The 23,248-nt window shown below is 38.2% G+C and overlaps 1 protein-coding gene across 2 annotated transcripts in view; it reads left to right on the forward strand.

Annotated features, from left to right (window-relative positions):
• KPNA3 (karyopherin subunit alpha 3) overlaps window positions 1-23,248 on the forward strand; it is a 94,313-nt gene that overhangs the window by 26,294 nt on the left and 44,771 nt on the right. For both annotated transcript variants that reach the window (XM_023187314.1, XM_031934941.1), the window contains exon 2: window positions 19,668-19,712. In XM_023187314.1, coding sequence (XP_023043082.1) covers window positions 19,668-19,712 — 45 coding nt within the window. The remainder of the gene's footprint in view (window positions 1-19,667; window positions 19,713-23,248) is intronic.

A 23,248-nucleotide genomic window follows, 5' to 3' on the forward strand; every position in this document is an offset into this window, starting at 1 on the left:
AAAAATCTCACTGCCTTCTTAATTTTTTAAAAAAATTCTAGTTGATAATCTTGTAATATTAATGTAATGGAATTTTCTGTCTGCAATGGAGTAAGAATAGGCTTTTTTGGAAGGGTAAAACAAGCTTTAATTTTTGATGTTAGGTTTATTAATAAACTTCTCCACCTCCTGCCATATCTTTTTAAACTGTAACTAGCAGACCAGTGGGACTGGATAGAGAAGGAAGTTTGAAGTTTCCTATTTATTCTTAATTTCCCATACTAGACAAGACTTTTTAGATCAAAATAATCTTATCTTCCAGAGAGGATGCCATTCAAATAGCAAATTTAATATAATTTCTGGTATTTAGGTTCTAAGTTATTTGATTTTTAGTTAGTATAGAGAGGCTAAATGTTTCAAATTTTTGATGGTCTCACTAGCACAGGAAGAGAACAGGTTCATAATCCAAAATTATAAAACACAGGAAGAAATATATCACAGATAATACAAACACCAAAAACATCAGTCTTATGTCTCCTAAGAAATTCAGCAGTAGAGGTCATCAGAGAAAGACTATAAAATAAATATTTTTAAGATGATTGAATCATTTTAAGAAGGACCTAAAAACATTAAGAAGTAAAAAGTACTACAAAAATAAACTATTTTGCTAGAAGTGAAAAATAAATCATTAATGTTAAAACCTCAATGGACAGGAGAAGGAATGGCATTTAATATTGGAAATGGAGATTACAACCTGTAAACAGAAAAGGGAAACAAACATTGATGACTGCCTGCTTGGTAACACGAGCTGCTTTTATTAATGTCTATTTTATTTAATTATTGGAACTACTTTTTGAGGTAGTTGAATATCCCACTTTTAGAGAGTGCTGTTATCTAGAGATAAGGTAAAAACAGTAAATTAAGTAAGACCAGTGAGGAAAATGATAAACTCAGTTTTGAATGTCTTAAGGAATATGTGGGGTTTTCTGGGGAGTGATCCAGGAGATACTTTAGTTCAGGAGAGAGATCCGGGCTTGAAATTTTAAGCTGCTTAAATTCCCAAGGCTGTGGGACTTGCAGAACACACCAAAATCTGTTTACTTAGAAATATAGCAATTTACTTAAAAGATGCTGTCTAAAGGGAGCTATAGTTGGAGGGGTGATTCACATCTGACATCTGACATTTTATGTCAGCATTTTCAAATCTATAGAGACAAAAAGTAGATTAATGGTTTTGTAAGACTGAGGTGGGGAGCTGGGTGGAATGGGAAGTGACCACTAAAGGATAAAAGATTTCTTTATGGCCGGGCGCAGTGGCTCACGCCTGTAATCCCAGCACTTTGGGAGGCCGAGGCGGGCGGATCACTAGGTCAGGAGATCAAGATTCATCCTGGCTAACACGGATGAAACCCCCTCTCTACTAAAAATACAAAAAAGTAGCCGGGTGTGGTGGCAGGCACTGTAGTCCCAGCTGCTCGGGAGGCTGAGGCAGGAGAATGGCGTGAACCCGGGAGGCGGAGCTTGTAATGAGCAGAGATTGCGCCACTGCACTCCAGCCTGGGTGACAGAGCGAAACTCTGCCTCAAAAAAAGAAAGAAAGAAAGAAAGAAAGATTTCTTTATGTAGTGATGAAAATATAGGCCAGGCGCAGTGGCTCACTTTGGGAGGCATAGATGGGAGGATCACTTGAGCCCAGGAGTTTGAGACCAGCTTGGGCAATGTAGTGAGACCTCATCTCAAAAAAGAAAATATGATAAAATTGATTGTGTTAATAGTTGTATAACTCAGTGAAATATACTAAAAACTATCGAATTGTTTAGTTTAGGTGAATTGTTTGGTAAGTGAATTATATCTCAAAACTGTTATGACAAAAAAGGTAATGGTTCCACTTTGATGTATTGATTAATCATAACCTAGAATATATACAGGTGAGCAAAATAATGAATAGTACTGTTTTAGATGCCAGATACAAATATTTTTCTATATTTAAAGATTAACTAGATTTTTCCTTATATATATTCTGTTTATAACATGGAAAAGTTACATATTACTGCGCAATTCAGAATTCATCAGGAAACAAATCTGGATTATCCAGAGTTATTAATATGTAATTGGTAATTGAAGCCATGGAGATATATATGATAACCTAGAAAGGGTTTGTAGAGTAACGAGATGAATAGGCAGAACCTTGGGAAGAGCAACATGGATAGATGAAGGAGGAAGATGAAAGAGGAGGAAAACCAGGAATGTGGTATTATGGAAGTCAAGGAGATGAGAATGAATGAAGTGTTCTCCTGCACAGATACCGTGTAATTAAGGATTGTGTTCCATGAATAGAAGGTTGCTGATAATGTTGGCAAGAGCAGTGCCAATGGAATTTTGGATGGAGTGGACTAAATAAGTAGAAATGAAGGCAGTCTAGACGATTTCAAAAATTATGGCGAAAGAGAACAGTAACTAGTTAGAAGAAAATGTAAAAATGTAGGTTGAGAAAGGGCTTTTTTTTTTTTTTTTTAATGAAAGACATGGGCATGCTCATGATATGGGAAATAGAATACTTGAAAGATGGGGGAGAGGAGACGGATAATTGGTGAAGCAAGGGGACAGTTGATGAGAGGATATTAGATTCACTGCACAACCAGCCACCTCTTGCACTGTCATTGTGACAGGATGAAAGGAGACAGGGATGTTGGGATTGGGGAGGAGATTTAGATGTGCACATTAGGAAGTTGAGGGAGTGCTACTATCTGATAGTTTATGTTTTCTTGGTAAATATGAGGCCTGGTCTTCTACTGAGAGGAAGGAGGATTTGGAAGGGGGCTTGAGCAGTAGCTTTTTGTGCAAAATCTAACTAGGAAAGCCTGGAAAGATTTCTAAACAGTAAGCATTGAGAGCTTAATTGAGGTTAGAGACCTAGAATTTGTTATACCTATAATGGAGGTTGAGTAATTTGATTTTTCTCTTGCAACACTTAGCAACTCAGCTTTTGGAGTGAGAATTGAAACAACCCAGGGTTAACTTTTCACCAGGGCAGCAGGATAGAAGTACAAGAGTTAGAGTTGATGAAGTATGAGGACTGTGTAAGAAGGAAACAAAAACAGGAAGAGCGAGATTCTGTCTCAAAAAAAAAAAAAAAAGACCAACAGACTAAAAACTGACAAAGTGACTCTTTTTTTTTTTTTTTTTTTTTGAGACAGAGTCTCTCTCTGTTGCCCAGGCTGGAATGCAGTGGGACCATCACGGCTCACCACAGCCTCAACCTCTTGGGCTCAAGTGATCCTTCCATCTCAGCCTCCAGAGTAGCTGAGACTCCAGGTGCTCAGCACCACACCCAGCTAATTTTTTTTCTTTTTGTAGAGATGTCTCATTATGTTGCCCAGCCTGTTCTTGAACTTCTGGGCTTAAGCACTCCTCCCACCTCAGCCTCCCAAAGTGCTGGGATTGCTGGTGCCCACCACCTTGCCTGGCTAATTTTTTTATTTTTAGTAGAAACAGGATTTTGCCAAGTTGGCCAGGCTGGTCTTGAACTGCTGACCTCAGGTGATCTGCCTACCTAGACCTCCCAAAGTGCTGGGATTACGGGTGTGAGGCACCGTCCCTGGCCAGTTTTTAGTCTGTTGCTTTTTGAAGATAATCTGTTTTTCGCTGGCTCCTTCTAGGATATTTTCCCCCTGGGTAAAGAAATCTTTTTATTTTCCCATTTGCAGTTTGCTGGGTGTCTTGAATCTGTGGTATTGTTTTTTATCAGTTCTGGAAAATTCTTAGCTATTATCTCTTCAACAGTTGCCTCTGTCTGGAGGAACCCAAACAAACACTGTTTCGTATTTTTTGTATCCTCTATGTTTCTTACCCTCTCTTCTGTATTTATCGTCTTTGGCCCTTTTTTATTTCATAATTGGCAGTTTCTTCTGACCTGTCTTAAAGTTTATAGAATCTCTTAAACTACTTTAAATTTGCTGTAAAAACCATCTGTTGAGTTCTTATTGTTGGTTATATGTCTCACTTAATAATTATTTTTTCATATCTCAAAGTTCTGTTTTATTCTTTTTTTATTTTTCAGATCCGGTCATTTCTGATCATATCTTCTGGCTTGCTGATATATTTTAGTTCAATTTTTCTGTTCCTGAAATACTTGCTGTAGTTATTTTATATTGTATAACCTAAGTGTTAATTTAGGTTTAACTCTCCAGCCTGCCATCAAGGGTCAGGACTTTATTTCTGTTCCCAGTATAAATTAGGCAGCTACCCTCATAGTTTTCATTTCACTTAATTACCTTTTATGACTTCTCCCTTAGTTCAACTTGACTGATCTCTCCTTCTCTTTACTACTTATATGACATCAGCAATGCATTAAAAAATATTTTTTTCTGTTAATAGCCAGGATCCAGTTGTAGTAGAGCAGGTAACCTCCCAAAGTATGAGGTCTTTCAGAAGTAACATATACTGTTTCTGTCCTACTTTTTTTGTTATTAAGAATATGTGTGTTATTTAAAATATAGGAATTCTTTTTAAAGACATGATACCATTATGTCACTTGCTCATGTGATCATGGGGAGAAAGGGCGGCAGTGCTGGTTCAAGTCCCGGAATCCGAAGGCCATAGAACCTGGAGCTCTGAAAGCAAAAATTACTTTTTGCTCCTCTTTTTGTTCCGTCTGGGCCCCCAGCTTATTGAATGCTGCCTACCCACATTGAGAGTGAAACTTCCCCTATCAGTCTACTAAGTCAAATGCCAGTCTCTTCAGGAAATACCCTCACAGGCAGGCACTGGGACAGCCCAGTCATTCTCATCAAATGCCTGACCGCCTGGGTTTTCCTTTCAGCAGAAGAGGGACGAGCTCAGTGCCTTCTGAACCACTGAGGATAATCAGTGCTTTTACTAGCTTTCTGGGTATCCCTTAATCCAGTCAGGTTGACACCTGGAATCGACCATCACAAGGTCCACACATTGTGATGATTGATTGATACGAGTTCAAAGTCTCCTTTTTAATTTATGGTCTCTTAACCTCACCATCTTTGTCTTTTTCTATGCACTTTATTGTTGGAGAAGCTAGGCGTAGAGGTTCTCATAATCTGAATTTTACTTTTTTTTTTTTTTTTGGGATGGGATCTCATTCTGTCACCCAGACTGGAGTGCAGTGCTGTGATCTTGGCTCACTGCAACTTCTGCCTCCTGAGCTCAAGCAATCCTCCCACCTCAGCCTCCTGGGTAGCTGGAATCACAGGCATGTACCACCATTCCTGGCTGAGTTGTTTTTTGTATTTTTAGTAGAGATGGCATTTCATCATGTTGCCCAGGCTGGTCTTGAACTCTTGAGCTCAAGCACTCTGCTTGAATTGCTGGGATTACAGGCATGAGCCACTGTGCCCGGCTGGATTTTACATTTTATCGTGTCTCTTGACATGTATATTGGCCCTGTGTATTTCCTATAAATTCAAAGTGGAATCTAGAGGCTTTATCAGATTCAGATTATTTGGGGGAATTGGGGAACAAGACTGCATCATATGTGATGGTTTTCTCTTCCATCAGAAAGGCACATAGTGTCTGACTGTCTCTTTCTGTTATGTTAACAACCACTGAGGAACATTGTCTAAGTCTGTTATTTACTAGGATTTGTAAAATGGTGCTAATCTGTCATTCCTTCTTTAAGCTAGACCAGGGGTCCCCAGCCCTGGACCACTACCAGTTGGTGGCCTGTTAGGAACTGGGCTGCACAGTAGGAGGTAGGCAGCAGGCAAGCAAGTGAAGCTTCATCTGTATTTACAGCTGCTCCTCATTGCTTGTATTACCACCCGAGCTCCACTTCCTGTCAGATCAGCAGCTGCATTCGATTCTCAAAGGAGCACAAACCCTGCTGTGAACTATGCATGCGAATGATCTAGGTTGCATGCGTCTTGTGAGAATCTAATGCCTGATGATCTGTCACCATCTCCCATCATCCCCAGATGGGACCTCTAGTTGCAGGAAAACAAGCTCAGGCCTCCCACTGATTCTACATTATGGTGAGTTGTATAATTATTTCATATTAGGGTATAATAATAATGGATAAAGTGCACAATAAATGTCATGTACTTGAATCATCCTGAAACCACCTGTTCTACTTCCTAGTCCATGGAAAAATTGTCTTCTGTGAAACCAGTCCCTGGCACCAAAAAGTTTGGTAGCAGCTGAGCTAGACTACATCTATTAATGGAAAAATTGTCTTCTGTGAAACCAGTCCCTGGCACCAAAAAGTTTGGTAGCAGCTGAGCTAGACTACATCTATTAAGAGAAACCTTCCCCTCATCTATTAATTGGTTAAATTACCCCATGATAAAATTTGTTTAGAAACAGTGAAATGAATGCTTGATTCTCTCCCCTTATCAGTTTTCAAAATAATGAGGTAGTTCATTATCATCCCTCAGTGATGACCATTTAGTTGTTTGGGTTTTTATTTTTATTTCCTGGATTTACAGATTGAAATCTATGTGTATTTGAATTCATTGTCTTATTGATAATTGATTATAATTATACTGTCTTTGAACATTTGGAGCCTCTTCATGTTAGCTCCGGAGTCGTTTTTACAAGACTCTAGTCTTGTAAATATCTTTGATATTTGGTATGTTAAGATATTGCAGGCTTATCTTATACCTTTTCTGCCCACTGGTCAGAATGAACCAATTCTCTCTGTTTGCTATTGGTATTTTTGAGAGTATTGTCTATGCACTCACTGATTTGGTCATTGTTTCTAGGCGTTGGAGATACACATCTCCAAGTAGACATCTTGGAGTGGATAGATGAAGGATTAAAACAAAATTTTGTGTGTGTACGTATGTATATAAATATATGTGTATGTGTGTATATTTATATGTATACATATGTATATGTGTATTTATATACATACGTGCATGCATAAACACACACATATAATGCATATATTGATATTCCAGTTCAAATTCAGGACTATGGGTTTTACTAAACTATCTCTATCATGTATCTGTCTTTCTCCTAGGCCAAACTTCCTGTTTTTTTCTGACACCAGGAATAATAGAATATGACATTTTTGCTCATTTACTTTATTCCACATAGACACATAACAGTCTCAGAATAACAATACCAGCAGCGCTGCACCCAGTAATAGGGTTACTCAGAACAGTTTGGAGCTCTCCTGGTAGTTCTCTTTAGGATTGACTGGGGATGCAGGGTTAAATTGCTGTGTTGAAAAGTTACATGGGATAGTGTGATTATGCTACCAAATGGATACACATTTATGTTCATTTCTTTATTTTTAGGGATTGCTTTTCTTGTTAAATTTGATTTTGTCATATACATATGCAGTTTATTTTCATGGTTTTAAAGTCAAGTCCTAGTTTCCTTGTCATCACCTATATATTTATGTATAAAAGAGTCATTGTATGTGATCTGTTTTATTTTTTCTGTTTTATTATACTTTTGGCCTTTAGGAATGTTTGTGGTTTTGTTTTTGTTTTCTTTAGTCCTCTCTTTCTTAGTTATTTTCTATTGACTCCCCATTATGTACATTATTGAAATTAGTTGTGACTTTCTCTTCTCCTTCTCCCTCAGCATCTGATGTATATCCTTTAACATTTTTATTAAAAACTGACCTTTATTTTGAGGTAATTGTTGATTCACATGTGGTTGTAAAATACAACACAGAGAGATCCTGTTTATCCTTTCTCCAGTTTCCCCAGTGGTAACATCTTGCAAGATGCTTGTACAATATTTATGTTCATTGAAGTCGTTACTTGTATCAGCAGTTTGTTCCTTTTAATTGCTATATAGTGTTCCATGGTATGAACATACCACAGTTTAAGCTGTGAAAGATACCTGGGTTGTTTCCAGGTTGTAGCTATTAAGAATAAAGCTGTTTTAAACATTTGTGTACAGGTGTGTGTGTGTGTGTGTGTGTGTGTATGTAGGTAAGTTTTCATTTATCTTGTATAAATGTCTAGCATGTGGTTGCTGGGTCCTGTGGTTGTTACATGTGTACTTTTTTTTTTTTTTTTTTTTGAGACGGACTCACGCTCTGTCACCCAGGCTGGAGTGCAGTGGTGCGATCTCAGCTCACTGCAAACTCCGCCTCCAGGGTTCACGCCATTCTCCTGCCTCAGCCTCCTCAGTGCCTGAGCTGGGAGTACAGGCGCCCGCCACCACACCCAGCTAATTTTTTGTATTTTTAGTAGAGATGGGATTTCACCGTTTTAGCCAGGATCGTCTCGATCACCTGACCTCGTGATTTGCCCGCCTTGGCCTCCCAAAGTGCTGGGATTACAGGCGTGAGCCACCGTGCCGGCTACTTGTGTACTTTAAGAAATGGCCAAAGATGCTATCATTTTACATTCCCACAAGCAATGTATGAAAACTCTCCACACTCACCAGCATTTGGTATTATCACAATTTTGAATTTTAGATGTGTAGTAAGATCTCATGGTGGTTTTAATTTGCATTTCCCTAATGGCTAATAGTATTGAACATCTTTTCATGTGCTTGTTTGCCATGTGTATATCCTCTTCCATGAAATATTTTTTCATTTCTTTTGTCCATTTTCTAATTCCATTGGTTGGTTGGTTAACTGTTGAGCTTTGAGAGTTGTTTTTGTTTTTGTTCTTTAATTCTAGATATTAGTGCTTTCTTGGATATGTGGTTTGCGATTTTTTTTTTTTTTTTTTAAGTCTCTAGCTTCTCTTTTTATCTTCTTTACATGGGTGTTCACAGAGCAAAATAGTTTTTTATTTTGATGAGGTCTAGTTTACTATTTCTGTTACGGATCATGCTTTTATGGTCAAGTTTAAGAACTCTTTGCCTAGCCCCAGATCCCAAGGAATTATCTCGTATGGTTTTTCCTAAAAGTTTATAGTTTCACACTTACTTTGAATTAAAAATTTTTTTAAGGTGTGAGGCTTAAGTCAGGGTTAATATTTTTGTCTCTCAATATCTATCTGGTCCAGCACTGTATGCTGAAAAGTTCATTGACGTCCTCCGTTTAACTGCTTTTGCACCTTTGTGGAAAATCAGTCGGATATATTTGTGTAGGTTTATTTTGGGGTCTCTGTTCTTTTCAGTGTGTGTATTCTTCCACTGATATCACACAATGTTTATTACTGTAGCTATGTAATATATCTTAAAATTGGCTAGATTATTCTTTCCACTTTGTTCTTCATTTTCAGAATTGTTTTAACTATTCTACTTACTTTGCCTTTCCATATAAATTTTAGAATAATCCTTTCTGTCTCTGCAAAATATATTGCTGGGATTTTGATAGGAATTGCATTAAACCTGCATATCAATATGAGGAGAATCAACATCTTTACCAAGTTGAGTCTGCCAATCTATGAACACCATATGCCCCTCCATTTTTTCTCTTTTTTAAACTAGAAACAGGGTCTTGCTCTGTCACTGAGGCTGGAGTGCAGTGGTGCAATCATAGTTCACTGCAGCCTTGAACTCCTGGGCACAAGCAGTCCTCCTGCCTCTGCCTCCCAGGCAACTAGGACAGTAAACACTTGCCACACCATACCTGGCTAATTTTTAAATTTTCTGTAGAAGCTGAGTCTCACTAGGTATGGTCTTGACCTCCTGGGCTGAAGCAATCCTCCCTCCTTGGCCTCCCAAAGCGTTGGGATTACTTGAGCCATTGTCCACCATTGTTTGTTTGTTTTGAGGCAGGGTCTATCTCTGTCTCCCTGGCTGGAGTGCAGTGGCACAGTCTCCATTTACTGCCTGAGCTCAAGAGATCCTCCTACTTCACCCTCCCCAATAGCTGGAACTACAGGCATATACCACCATGCCCAGCTAAATTTTTTTTTTGTTTTTTTTTTTATAGAGATGAGGTTTCGCCATTTTGCCCAGGGTAATTTCAAACTTCTGGGCTCAAGCATTCCACCTGCCCCAGCCTCCCAAAGTGCTGGGATTACAGGTGTGAGCCACCACACCCAGCTGTCGTTTGTATTTTTAATTTCAGTGTCTACATGTTCATTGCTAGTATATAGAAATACAGTTGATTTTTATGTTGTATTCTGTGACCTTGTTGAACTCACTTAATAGATCTGGAAAGTTTGGTATATTCCTTGGAATTTTTAAATCATGTTTTCTGCAAATACGGGATTGTTTTTTTTTTTTTATTTTTGAGATGAAGTCTCCCTCTGTCGCCAGGCTGGAGTGCGGTGGCGCGATCTTGGCTCACTGCAACCTCCGCCTCCCAGGTTCAAGCGATTCCCCTGCCTCAGCCTCCCGAGTAGCTGGGACTACAGGCGTGCGCCACACCCAGCTAATTTTTGTGTTTTTAGTAGAGACGGGGTTTCACCATGTAAGCCAGGATGGTCTCAATCTCTTGACCTTGTGATCCGCCCACCTTGGCCTACCATAGTGCTGGGATTACAGGAGTGAGCCACTGCACCCAGCCGGGATTGTTTTCTTTCTTTTGCGTCTATATGCCTTTTACTTTATTTTCTTGCCTTATTTTACTGGCTAGAACTTCCTATGTTGAATAATACTAGTGAGAATGGACACCATTTTCTTGTTCTCAATCTAGGGAAACATAGTATTCAGACTTTCACCACTAGAATGTTAACTCTAGGCTTTTATTTTTCTGAGTATTTTTACTGTAAATGGATGTTGAATTTTGTCAAATTTTTATCTGCATTGAATAATATAATCATTGATTTGTCTTCATTAGCCTATTAGTATGGTTTATATTGATTGATTTTCAAATACAGAACCAGCCTTGTATCCCTAGAATGAAGTCTGGTAATATAGTGAATTCTAGTTGGTAACATTTTGATAAGAATTTTTGTGTCTGCAGTCATTGAGAATATGGGCCTGCAGTTTCTTTTCTTCTTCTTCTTTTTTTTTTTAATGCTGTCTTGTCTGGTTTTGTTATCAGGTAATTTTGTAATTAGCTTCATAAAGTGAATTGAGAGTGTATCCCATCTGTTTTTTGGAGAGATTATGTAAAATTGGTGTTAGTTCTTCTTTAGGCATGTGGAATAATTCTCTAGTTAAACCAAGCCCTGAAGGGAAGTTTTAAACTTATAAATATAATCATCTTAATAGTTACAGACTTACTCAAATTAGGTATTTCATATTGAGTTAGGTGTGATAGTTCTTGCTTTTTGAGGCGTTGGTCCATTTCATCTAAATTGTCAAATTTATGTGTATAGAATTGTTTGTAGTTTTCCCTTGTTCTTTTGATGTCTGCAAAGTCTGTAGTGATAGTACCTTTTTCATTTCTAATATTATAATTTCTGCACTTTCTTTTTTTTTTTTGGCCAGTCTTGTGTTAATTTTACTGATTTTTTTTTTTTTTTGAAGAACTAGGTTTTTGTTTCATTAATTTTCTCTACTTTTTTGTTTTCAGTTTCATTGATTTCTGTTTATTAATTCCTCCTGCTTGTTTTCGATTTGTTTTGCTTTTTATGTTGTAGGCTGTCGAAGCTGGGAGTTTTGATTATTGGTTTGACTTTCTCTCTTTCCTAATGTTTGCATTGTGCTTTAAATTTCTCTCTCAGCACTGCTTTAACCTCTTTTCTGCTCTACTCTCCTTCAGCATCTGATGTGATGCAATTTCCTTTTCTCACCAGTTAATAGTTAATAAGACAATCAGTACACTTTGTTTTTTTTTGTTTTTATTTTTCTTGAGATGGAGTCTTGTTCTATCACCCAGTCTGGAGTGCAGTGACGTGATCTCGGTTCACTGCAGCCTCCCCCTCCCAGGTTCAAGTGATTCTCTGCCTCAGCCTCCTGAATAGCTGGGATTACAGGTGCACACCACCACACCCGGCTATTTTTTTTGTATTTTTAGTAGAGATGAGGCTTCACCATGTTGGCCAGACTGGTCTGGAACTCCTGGCCTCAAGTGATCCACCCGCCTCGGCCTCCCAAAGTGCTGGGATTATAGGTGTGAGCCACTGTACCCGGCCCACTTACTCTGTATTTCACATACATGTTTTGTCTTCCTCTTGAATTTTGTGTCTACATTGTCAGGGCATGTAGCAGTTAAATACTGTATTTTATCCCTTATAACAGTGGTCCCCAACCTTTATGGCACCAGGGACCATTTTCGTGGAAGACAGTTTTTCCGTGAATGGCTGGTGGGGGAGGATGGTTTTGGGATGAAACTGTTGCACCACAGATCATCAGGCTTTCATTAGATTCTCATAAGGAGCACCCACTCTAGATCCCTCACGTGCTCAGTTCACAACAAGGTTTGTGTTCCTATGAGAATCTAATGCCAACCCTGATCTGACAGGAGACGGAGCTGAGACCCTAATGCTCACTTCCTGCTGCTGTGCAGCCCAGCTCCTAGTAGACCATGGACTGGCACCAGTTCATGGCCCAGGGATTGGGGATCCCTACCTTAGTTCTACAGGTAAATAAATTCAGTGCTCACAGTCACCTTGTATCAGTGTCTCTCCAGTTATTTTGGTTGTATGGTGACCGTTCTCTATTAAATTCTTCAGGAAGTGCTCATATAAACAGTAGTCCTTGAGTTGTGTTCATAACAGTTATTTTGCCACTTGTATGCTGTAAATTTAGTGGCTTTGACTGGATATAAAGTCCTTGATTCACATTTTCAGTATTTTTTGCCTGATGTCCAGATGCATTTTTCTTTTATTTTCTTTTTGGAAGTCCGTTAATTTTACTTGTATGTGTCTCAGTGTTGGTTTTTCTGGATGGATTCCTCCGGTACTTGGGTGTACTTTCAGTATTTCAGTTCAAGTCTTCTAATTTCAGGAAGTTTTTCTTGATTTATAGTTTTAAGTATTTGCTCTGTTTCATTGCTTCAGACTCTTTATTATATGAATTTAAAATCTAAGTGCCTTTATTGTCACTTCTTGCTGATAATTTTCACCTTCATTTCTGATTACAGTTTTTTTCTTTACATAGTCTGTTTCTCTTAAGCATTATCTGTTGCGTACCAGCTCTTAAGATTGCTCTTGGCTAGGTTCCTTTCTGAAATAGTTTTTTCCTTTATTTCTAATCCTTTTTTGATTGCTAGGACCTCATTTCTGAGTTTTTCTAGTTCTGACTGGTAATGTTCTTTCACATTTTCTATCATTTTCTAGGATAGTTTTGATCAGTTTTGTGTATATTCTTTTCAGTAGGCTTTCAGTAGCATCACTCTATTTCCTATTCTCTCATTTCTTATAGCATGGGCTTCAACGCCAATCCTTTCCTGTCCATTTTTTGATAGATTTTCCTGAACTTTTAAGAGCAAGAAGTGGGTCCGGATAGTCTTTCTAGTTTCACCACTCAAGATCTTTTTCTTCTGTTGTATGTTACAAGATGATTTTTTTTTTTTTTTTTTTAATGGGAGTGGCATTGGCATCCTATTTTCTGAGGTCTGGCTCTGTTCATTGTAGGACATTGTCCAGAAAGAGGACTTTAGTTCTTTGATTTTGAGTCTAGTTCCATCATACTTTACAATATTGGTGTGTGCAAAAGATCCCTTCCATTTGCAACTGTTCTCAAATTGCCTTTCCAAAGTCTCTAGTCATTTATGATTTGGGAGTTTTCTTGTTCTCAGGGTCTTCAATTACTCCATAACTTCTGCCCTTCCATTTTCTTCTGCATATATGATGGTACCATATGAGTCCTGTAGCTGGTGATTTAACCAGACCCTGCCTGTATTTGAGAATTTGTTGGAATACTTTGTCTCCCAACCTTGTAGGTGTTGTTTGTTTGCTTGTTTTGGGGACAGGGTCTCTATCACCCAGGCTGGAGTGGTGTGATCATGGCTCACTGCAGCCTTGACCTCCTGGTATCAAGCCATTTTCTTGCCTCAGCTTCCTGAAGAACTGGGACCACAGGTGCACACCACCACATCTGGCTAATTTTTAATTTTTTTGTAGAGACAGAGTCTCACTGTGTTGCACAGGCTGGTCTCAAATTTCTGGGCTCTAGCAGTACTCCTGCCTCAGCCTCCCAAAGTTCTGGGATTACAGGCGTGAGCCATTGTGCCTGGCCCTCTTGTAGGTTTTGTCTGTGGAGTTTGAGTTTGTCTATTCTGATGACATTTTTTTGGGTGGGGCAGGGGATGCCAAGAGATGAAAAAAATCATTGACACATCTTATTCGAGAGAAAGATAACACAGGTTTTGCATTTTAAAAAGAATCCCCTGGCTGCATTGTGGAAAATTGATTCAGGGCATGAAAGAAGACTGGTTAGGCTATTTTAGTAGTCCAGATTAGATGATGGTGCCTTACTCTTAGATAGTGGCAGTGGAGCTGGGGGGTTTGAATCCTGTTTTGGTGACTTGTTTGATTTCAAAGGACCGAAAGAGTGAGTAGACAGGGATAGTCTTCCAGGATTGGTCTCTTGCAACTGTTTGGATGGTGGTACAGTTTCCTGGCATTAGGAGTATTGACAGGAGAGGAGATGTGGGGATCTTTTTGGTGAGGGTGTTAGGAAGGGAACAAGCATATTAGTTTTAAGCATACTGAGTTTGAAGCCTTAAAACAATCTCTCTTCCAGCCCCTAACATACATATGCACATATTTTAATTCTTTTGGGAGCCTTTTTCTGTCCCTCTGATTATATCTCCTATTGATACAAAACTTAACATTTACTTTCCTATCTCAAGCTTCATACTTTTTTTTTTTTTTTTTTTTGAGACAGAATCTCACTCTGTTGTCCAGGCTGGAGTACAGTGGCGCACTCTTGGCTCACGGCAACTTCTGCCTCCCAGGTTCAAGCAATTCTCACGCCTCAGCCTGTTGAGTAGCTGGGATTATAGTCGTGCGCCACCATGCCCGGCTAATTTTGATATTTTAAGTAGAGATGGGGTTTCACCATGTTGGCCAGGGTGGTCTCGAACTCCTGACTTCAGGTGATCTGCCTCCCTCTGCCTCCCAAAGTGCTGGGATTACAGGTGTGAGCCACTGCGCCTGGCCAGCTTAACACATTTTTATCACTCATTATTACTCTCATTTCCACTAAACCAGGTGTTGGCAAACCTTTTTTTTTTTTTTTTGCCAAGTCTCACTCTGTTGCCTAGGCTGAAATGCAGTGGCACCATCATGGCTCCTTGCACCCTTGACTTCCTGTGCTTAAGCAGTCCTCCATCTCAGCTCCCCTGAGTAACTGAAACTGTAGTTGCACACATGAGCACAATGAGATGCTACCTCTACAAAAAATGAAAAATCAGCTGAGTGTGGCTGTGCTTAAGTGATCCTCCTGCCTTGGCCTCCAGAAGTGTTGGGATTACAAGTGTGAACCACTGCACCTAGCCTGCTAACTTTTCCTTAAAAGGACAAATAGTAAATATTTTAGCATTTGAGGGCAAAAAGGCAAAAATAAGAGCATGATGTAGGTACTTAATATCATTTATAATGTAACCACCTAAAAAATGTAAAAAACATTCCTGTTGTGACCTACAAAAACAGCCTGCCAGATTTGATACACAGGCTATAGTTTGCCAATCCCTGTGCTAGAATGTGAATTCTGTACTTACTTCCTAGTTAGCAAATGTATTGCCCAATGTATTTTAAATGTATTGAGTAAATTTTTGTTGAATGGGTGAATGACTTATAGATTAGGAGCTTAAGAGACAGAGTAGACTAAAAATAGATACTTGAGAGTGGTCATGAAACAGTAATTGCAGACATGAGGGTAGATGAGATCACTTGCGAAGAATATAAGGGAGAATATAAGGGAATCCATCTTTTTCTTTAATTTAAACAAAGAGCATAATAAGTCACGACTAACTCAGAGGCACTTACATCATGTATAGTAGTCAGTACCTCTTCTTAACTGACCTAAGTGAGTTTGGCCATTTACACTCATGATTCTTTTGGGTGAATAAGTGATCTTTAATTATTAGAGATAGGTGAGGGTAATACATACTTTCGCCTTTGAAGTTTTGCTATTAATGAGTTATATACACAAGTCTTAGAATTCTGCTACATATATAAACATGTATTAGTAAACATCCACAAAAGTCACACAGTTTGTTTCGTGCGTATAATACTTTTAGACTGGAGATTACCACCTTGTAAGAAAACTTCAGCCCTAAGCAGATACCATAATGTTCTGACTAGGATTAGGTGATGCAGTTCTCTAAGAAGAGATGGAACACAGGATCAAGGGGGTTTCTAGACACAGAAACTTCTCTGAAGTTGAGCTGTAGGGCCTGCCAGATTCTTAGACCCCAAACAAGTAAGAATCAAGGTGCCTGCATTTCTAGTCAATTCCTGTATCTTGAATAACAGTTCTACTTTAGCAGTAAAAATCTATTTCCAACTTTCCTTATGTAGATTATCAAACCAGTGTCTATAAATTGAGATGTTCATTTTTGAAGCACTTATTACCTGGGAGCTAACTCCTGTTTAGGTGTATTTAAAATGTTAAATTAATCACCACTTAAGTGTGGTTTCCTAATTTAGTGTAGTTCTTCAGAATTTAACTCACCAATTCTTTCTATACAGAAATACCTTAGTGTGAATTAAGATGATAGAGCAGAAAATCATATTTTGGAGGACATATGCTGCCTGGGTCTTTTTGTTATGCATCATCTTATAATAATTTATAAATAGTTAAGTGTTGCAAATATTGCAGTGAAAATATTTTTCTTTTCAGTTATAGGAACAACTGGAGTAAATATTCATTTAGGTAAAATTTTTAAGTGGTAGAGTTCTAATCTTCCAGTGAGTAAAGATAGCTTACAGAGTTATCAAATAACACTTCATTAATGTTGGTATTTGAAGATCGTTCGACATTCGTTGTCATTTTTATGAATTTATGCATAAGACATTCTCTCTATTAATAGTACTAAAGTCACAATATAGAAACATACTAAGTATAGAATTAAATTCAACGCTCTTTCTAGTTTTGAACCTTCTAGTGTTGAACCTCAGGGATAATAGTTTTTATCAGTGTATCATTCCATTACATGAAATGAATATGACTAATTTGAATTTTGTTTGGCAGTTTTGTTTATATTTAATATATATCTGTATTTAAGTGTAAGTTTCTATCTAGATTATTTCAGTATACTTAGCAAACTTTATAATTTGAATGAGATTTTTTTCCTTAAGAAGATCACTGTGGTTTTAGAAAGAGATATCACAAGAATTATTAAATAAAATACAGCATACTGAATCTGGCAGTGTATTAAAAGAATAATATACCATAACCATATGGCCTTTATTCCAAGAATGTAAGGATGTAACCATGCTTATATGTATAATAAAAGAATCCATTATATCAGTATGTGTTGCGGGAAGTCAGGGACCCTGAACAGAGGGACTGGCTGAAGCCATGGCCAAAGAACATAAATTGTGAAGATTTCACAGACATTTATTAGTTCCCCAAATTAATACTTTTATAATTTCTTACACCTGTCTTTACTGTAATCTCTGAACATAAATTGTGAAGATTGCATGGACACTTATCACTTCCCCAATCAATAACCCTTGTCATTTCCTATGCCTGTCTTTAATCTCTTAATCCCATCATCTTAGTAGGCTGAGGAGTGTGAATGTTGCCTCAGGACCCTGTGATGATTGTGTTAACTGCACAAATTGTTTGTAGAGCATGTGTCTTTGAACAATATGAAATCTGAGCACCTTGAAAAAAGAACAGGATAACAGCAATGTTCAGGGAACAAGGGAGATAACCTTAAATTCTGACTGCTGGTGAGTTGGGCAGAACACAGCTGTATTTCTGTTCTTTCAAAAGCAAATAGGAGAAATATCGCTGAATTCTTTTTCTCAGCAAGGAACATCCCTGAGAAAGAGAATGCGCCCCTGAGAGTAGGCCTCTAAAATGGCCGCTTTGGGGATGGCTGTCTTGTATGGTTGAAGACAAAGGGATGAAATAAGCCCCAGTCTCCTGAAGCGCTCCCAGGCTTATTAGGACAAGGAAATTCCCGCCTAATAAATTGTGGTCAGACTGGTTATCTGCTCTCAAACCCTGACTCCTGATAAGATGTTATCAATGACGATGTGTGCCCGAAACTTCATTAGCAAGTTTAATTTTGCCCCGTCCTGTGGTCCTGTGATCTCACCCTGCCTCCGTTTTCTTTGTGATATTTTGTTACTACCTTGTGAAGCATGTGATCTCTGTGATCGACACCCTATTAGTACACTCCCTCCCCTTTTGAAAATCGCTAATAAAAACTTGCTGGTTTTATGGCTCAGGGGACATCACGGAACCTGCCAACATGTGATGTCTCCCCCGAACACCCAGCTTTAAAATTTCTCTTTCGTACTCTTTCCCTTTATTTCTCAGACCAGCCGACGCTTAGGGAAATAGAAAAGAACCCATGTTGAATATCAGGGGTGGGGTTTTCCCCGAAAAGTATGTTAGAGGGGGGGAGATATATATTATTTCAGTGTTTCCTCATAAGGCATACCTCTTAATAAACTCAGAAGGATATTTTACCTTTTGATACAAAACATCTGTCTCAAATTTATTTTTATTTTCATGTTTTTAAGGCCATGCCAATTAATTTACTTTTTAAAAAAAATATGAATCATTAGAGATATAATTCATTGATTGCAGGCATCAGAAACCATCTATGGCTGACTTAAGCAAAACCATAATTTATTGGAAGAATATAAGGTAGTTCATAAGGTGAGTAGAGAAATGGAAGAACTGGGAATTGAGCAAGTCAAGGATATAGGCATTATTTACTACCTTGTCCAAAATTCTTCCTTTGGAATTTAATGTGCCTTTTTTTCCCTTTCTCCTTAAGATTCAGAGTTATAGAGGAGATAAATCTGTTAGTGTAGTTGAGTCTTGTGACCTACTTAACCTAGGAGAGAGTGAGCCACTTAGGTCTCATTAAGACTTCAGGATGGGAAGGATATAATTCCCCAAAGATGTCTGGGTACAATTAGGGCAGGAAAATGGGTCCTAGGCAGCCAAGTCCCACCTTCTACAAAATTAACCAACAGATATCCAGTAAGATACAGAATTTGGCTTTTTAACGAATTGTAGTTCATCATTTAAAGTATAAGATGTGTCAGTCATTGAGATATTATATATTTCTTCTTTCTTTTTTATTTATTTATTTTTTGAGACAGAGTCTCGCTCTCTCACCCAAGCTAAAGTGCAGTGGCATGATCTCAGCTTACTTCAACCTCCGTCTCCTAAGTTCAAGCGATTCTTCAGGAGTAGCTGGGACTACAGGGGCGTGCTACTGCACCCAGCTAATTTTGGTATTTTTAGTAAAGATGAGGTTTTGCCATGTTGGCCCTGGTCTCAAACTCCTGGCCCCAAGTGATCCTCCAGCCTCCTAAGGTGCAGGGATTACAGGTGTGAGCCACTGCTCCCAGCCAAGATTAAATTACTTCTAACTCAAATATCTTGAGTTTTTGTTTTTTTTTTGGGGGGGAGATGCAGTCTTGCTCTGTCTCCCAGGCCTGGAGTGCACTGGTGCCACCTCGGCTTGCTGCAACCTCTGCCTCCCGGGTTCAAGCAATTCTCCTGCCTCAGCCTCCCAAGTAGCTGGGATTACAGGTGTCTGCCACCACACCTGGCTCATTTTTTTGTGTTTTTAGTAGAGACTGGGTTTTACCATGTTGGCCAGGCTGGTTTTGAACCCCTGATCTCAAGTGATTTGCCCGCCTCGGCCTCCCAGAGTGTGCTGGGATTATAGGCATGAGCCACTGCGCCCAGTTGAGATCTTTATATACTAGCAGTATCCGTATTTTGATACATCTGTAATCTTTATTTTTCTTTTCTAGACAATGCGAAGACATAGAAATGAAGTGACAGTGGAACTGCGGAAGGTAAGGTTGATTTACATTTAAAGAAAAGTAATTAGATTTTTCTGATGTTAAAATTCTGTGTATCTTGAATAATGAAAATACTGTGGCAAATTCGTGGTCATCCCTAAAATCACACATCACTGGATACTTTATCATGCTCCTTATTCATAATAACTTTCATTTACTGAGGGTAGTAGGCCCTGTGTGAAGCACTTTACCATCACTGAAATTTCATAACATCTGATGAAGTTAGATACTTTTTCTTTGACATCCTCTTTCTGTGGGCTTCCTCTCCCTTTCCCCGTGTAAAAGTTATACATACTTGTTAAAGATGCTTTAGATAAATAAATAAAAGTAGAAAAACCTTGTATTTTCCCAGCTGAAATCAACTGTTATTAAAATTTATTGTATTTTCTTCCATTGCTTTTGGAGGATCTTAGAATTACCTTCATCAGATTGTGTTTTCTTTTTTCTTTTTCTTTTTTTGAGACAGCGTTTCACTCTGTGCAGGTTGGAGTGAAGTGGTGTGATCTTGACTCACTGCGAGCTTGACCTCCCAGGCTCAAGTAGTCTTCCACCTCAGCCGGCTTGAGTAGCTGTGAATAAAGGCACACCACCACAACCAGCTAATTTTGTTTATTTTTTGTAGCGACTAGGTCTCACTGTGTTGCCTAGGCTGACCTTGAATTCCTGGACTCAAACAATTCTCCTTCTGCTGGGATTACAGGCATGAATTACCATGCCTGGCCCAAATTGTGTATTCATGTGAACACATTTTATTTGAAACAAATATTTAAATTGCTAATCAAGAAAATAATAGTGAATTCTCTTTCTATACACGTACCTTTTTTTTTATTCTTTTTTCTTTTGAGGCAGGGTCTTGCTTTGTTGGCCAGGCTGAAGTGCAGTAGTGCAATCTTGGCTCACTGCAACCTCTGCCTCCCGGTTCATGCCGTTCTCCTGCCTCAGCCTTCCAAGTAGCTGGGACTATAGGCACCTGCCACCTTGCCCAGCTAATTTGTTGTATTTTTAGTAGAGACTGGGTTTCACCATATTAGCCAGAATGGTCTCGTTCTCCTGACCTCGGGATCTGTCCGCCTTAGCTTCCCAAAGTGCTGGGATTACAGGCGTGAGCCACTGCACCTGGCCTATACACATATCTTTTAAAAAATAAATTTAAAACTTATTTCACATCTTTGATTTTTGTCTTAGGTTAGACTTTTCCTCATCTAATTCACTCCTGAAACTCCTTCCTATATTAAATTACCATCTTGGGCTGGGTGCGGTGGTTCATGCCATCATTCCAACACTTTGGGAGGCCAAGGCAGACAGATCACCTGAGGTCAAGAGTTCGAGACCAGCCTGGCCAATGTGGTAAATCCCTATCTCTACTAAAAATACAAAAATTAGTTGGGTGTGGTCACATGCACCTATAGTTCTAGCTACTCGGGAGGCTGAGGCTGGAGAATTGCTTGAACCTTGGAGGCAGAGACTGCAGTGAGCCAAGGTCGCGCCACTGCACTCCAGCCTAGGTGACAGAGTGAGACTCTGTCTCAAAAAAAAAAATAAAAATCAAATTAAAAAAAAATTACCATCTTGAAACTTTTCAGTTGTAGGGAGAAGGAAGGAGGTCTTGATTCTGAAAGTACACATTCTCTTACAGTCACTAGAAATAGACTTGTGCATTTATTATTTAATAATTATTTTAAATACATACTTTGCTTCATACACTGGCTAGGTAGCTCTTCAAATCTGTAAAGTTTTGAAACAGTATTGCCAGAAGCCCATTTTAACTACATTCATAAGGTCTTCATCAGAAATGCAGTTAGTTATTCAACCAAGCATTACCATTTGAGCAATTGTCTCATGGAGATGAACACTAGATAAATAATCACATAACCAAATATATCCTTACAAATTGTCAATGATGCTATGGGGGAGAAATAGCCATGAAAGTTAACAGAGTGAGGTTTTTTAAAAATTGTACATTCAAAGGTGATTTGTCTGAAGAAATAACATTTAAGCTGAAACCTGTAGGATAAATAGGAATTAGCTTATTTTTTCTAAGTGTTTAATAAATAACCATATTTTGAATTTTTGCCAATCAGTGTCATGCTTATTGGTATAGTATATAGTTCCTGACATCCATTCTCCTGTACCCTTTCCCCACCCCCTTTTTAAAATTAAATTTTGAAAATAACTTACTAAGAGTTGTATTATGTACTTACTAAATTTCAAAAAATTTAGTAGAATATTTTCTATGTAATTAGCCCAGTAGCTCCAAAATTAGAAAATTAACAAGGAAGATCATTGTTTTGTTTCATTCATCAATGGATTAAAAGCTAATATGGTAGAGACAGAATTATTTTATGTCTATTATCAATGTAACCATCCATCATTTTGTATATTAATAAACATTAACATAAGCTAAAAAAATACTTGCTAATTCCAGTTCCCTGTCAACTCCTTTATGGACACAACAATACCTTGGTAATCATATTTCCAAGTTCTTTCAGATCTTTGGGTCATTTAGACCAGAGAGATGAGTTAAGCCTTAGCTTAATAAAGTAAGGTGAGTTTTTTCCAGTCTTAACACTTGAAACTTTTTTCTTTTTCACATTTTGTTGACATACAACATACATACAAAAAGTCCACACATTGTAAGTATCCAGCTTGATGAATATTTGTAATGTGAACACATGTGTGTAACCACCAGCTCCTGGATCAAAAAAGAGAATACCCCAGGGCCTTTCTAGGCATTAGTTATCCCCAAAGGTAACCATTATTCTGATTTCTAACACAGATTTTTTTGCATATTTAGAACTCTACATGGGTAGAATAGTGTGTGTCCTTTTTTGGTCTGGATTTTCGTTCACTGATTGAAGATTACTTTCTTTAATAGATGCAATAGAAGTAAAATTGGAATTAAGCAATTAGTATTTATTGCCATCTGTTAACATTACACCGTCTGCCCCCAGATATGGGCCCTTACTTTTCCTTAACTTTTCGTGCTTGCAGTTCCACTTTAAAACTTTTTTGTTAGTTCTAGTATTCAGAAGCCTCCTCTAGTTTAATCATTTTAGCCCTTCTAATGTGCTTATATATCTATGCTACTAATTTATATTTATATTTGGTTACTTGATCCTCCTGTTGTTGTGCTGCCTTCTCTGATTTGTAGAACTGAAAATTCTTGCTTGTCACAGCATATCTTTTTAAATATTCACCTTAGTTGCCTTAGAGCAACTAAGGCGTGAGCCACTGCACCCGGCCTGAAGTTTTAAGGCAACTTAGTTGCCTTAGAGCTTGTGCCCTTTCTTTTTTTCTGGGTAACATTATTTCCTTTCCAGTTACTATGGTTCCATTTCTGAAAATACTTGTAGTAGGACCAAAAATGAAATTAACTAAAGAAATCCCAAACAATTTCTTATTTCAAATTTAAGAATTCCCCAAGAAAGCAGTAGAAAGCAAACTTTTCTTGAAACAATGCCTAAAGTTTATTCAGACAAAACTTACTTGATTTTGATGTGATTTTACAGAGATGTGGAGAGCTCTTCAAG

The sequence above is a fragment of the Piliocolobus tephrosceles genome, chromosome X (assembly GCF_002776525.5).
Source record: "Piliocolobus tephrosceles isolate RC106 chromosome X, ASM277652v3, whole genome shotgun sequence".
NCBI lineage: Eukaryota > Metazoa > Chordata > Mammalia > Primates > Cercopithecidae > Piliocolobus > Piliocolobus tephrosceles.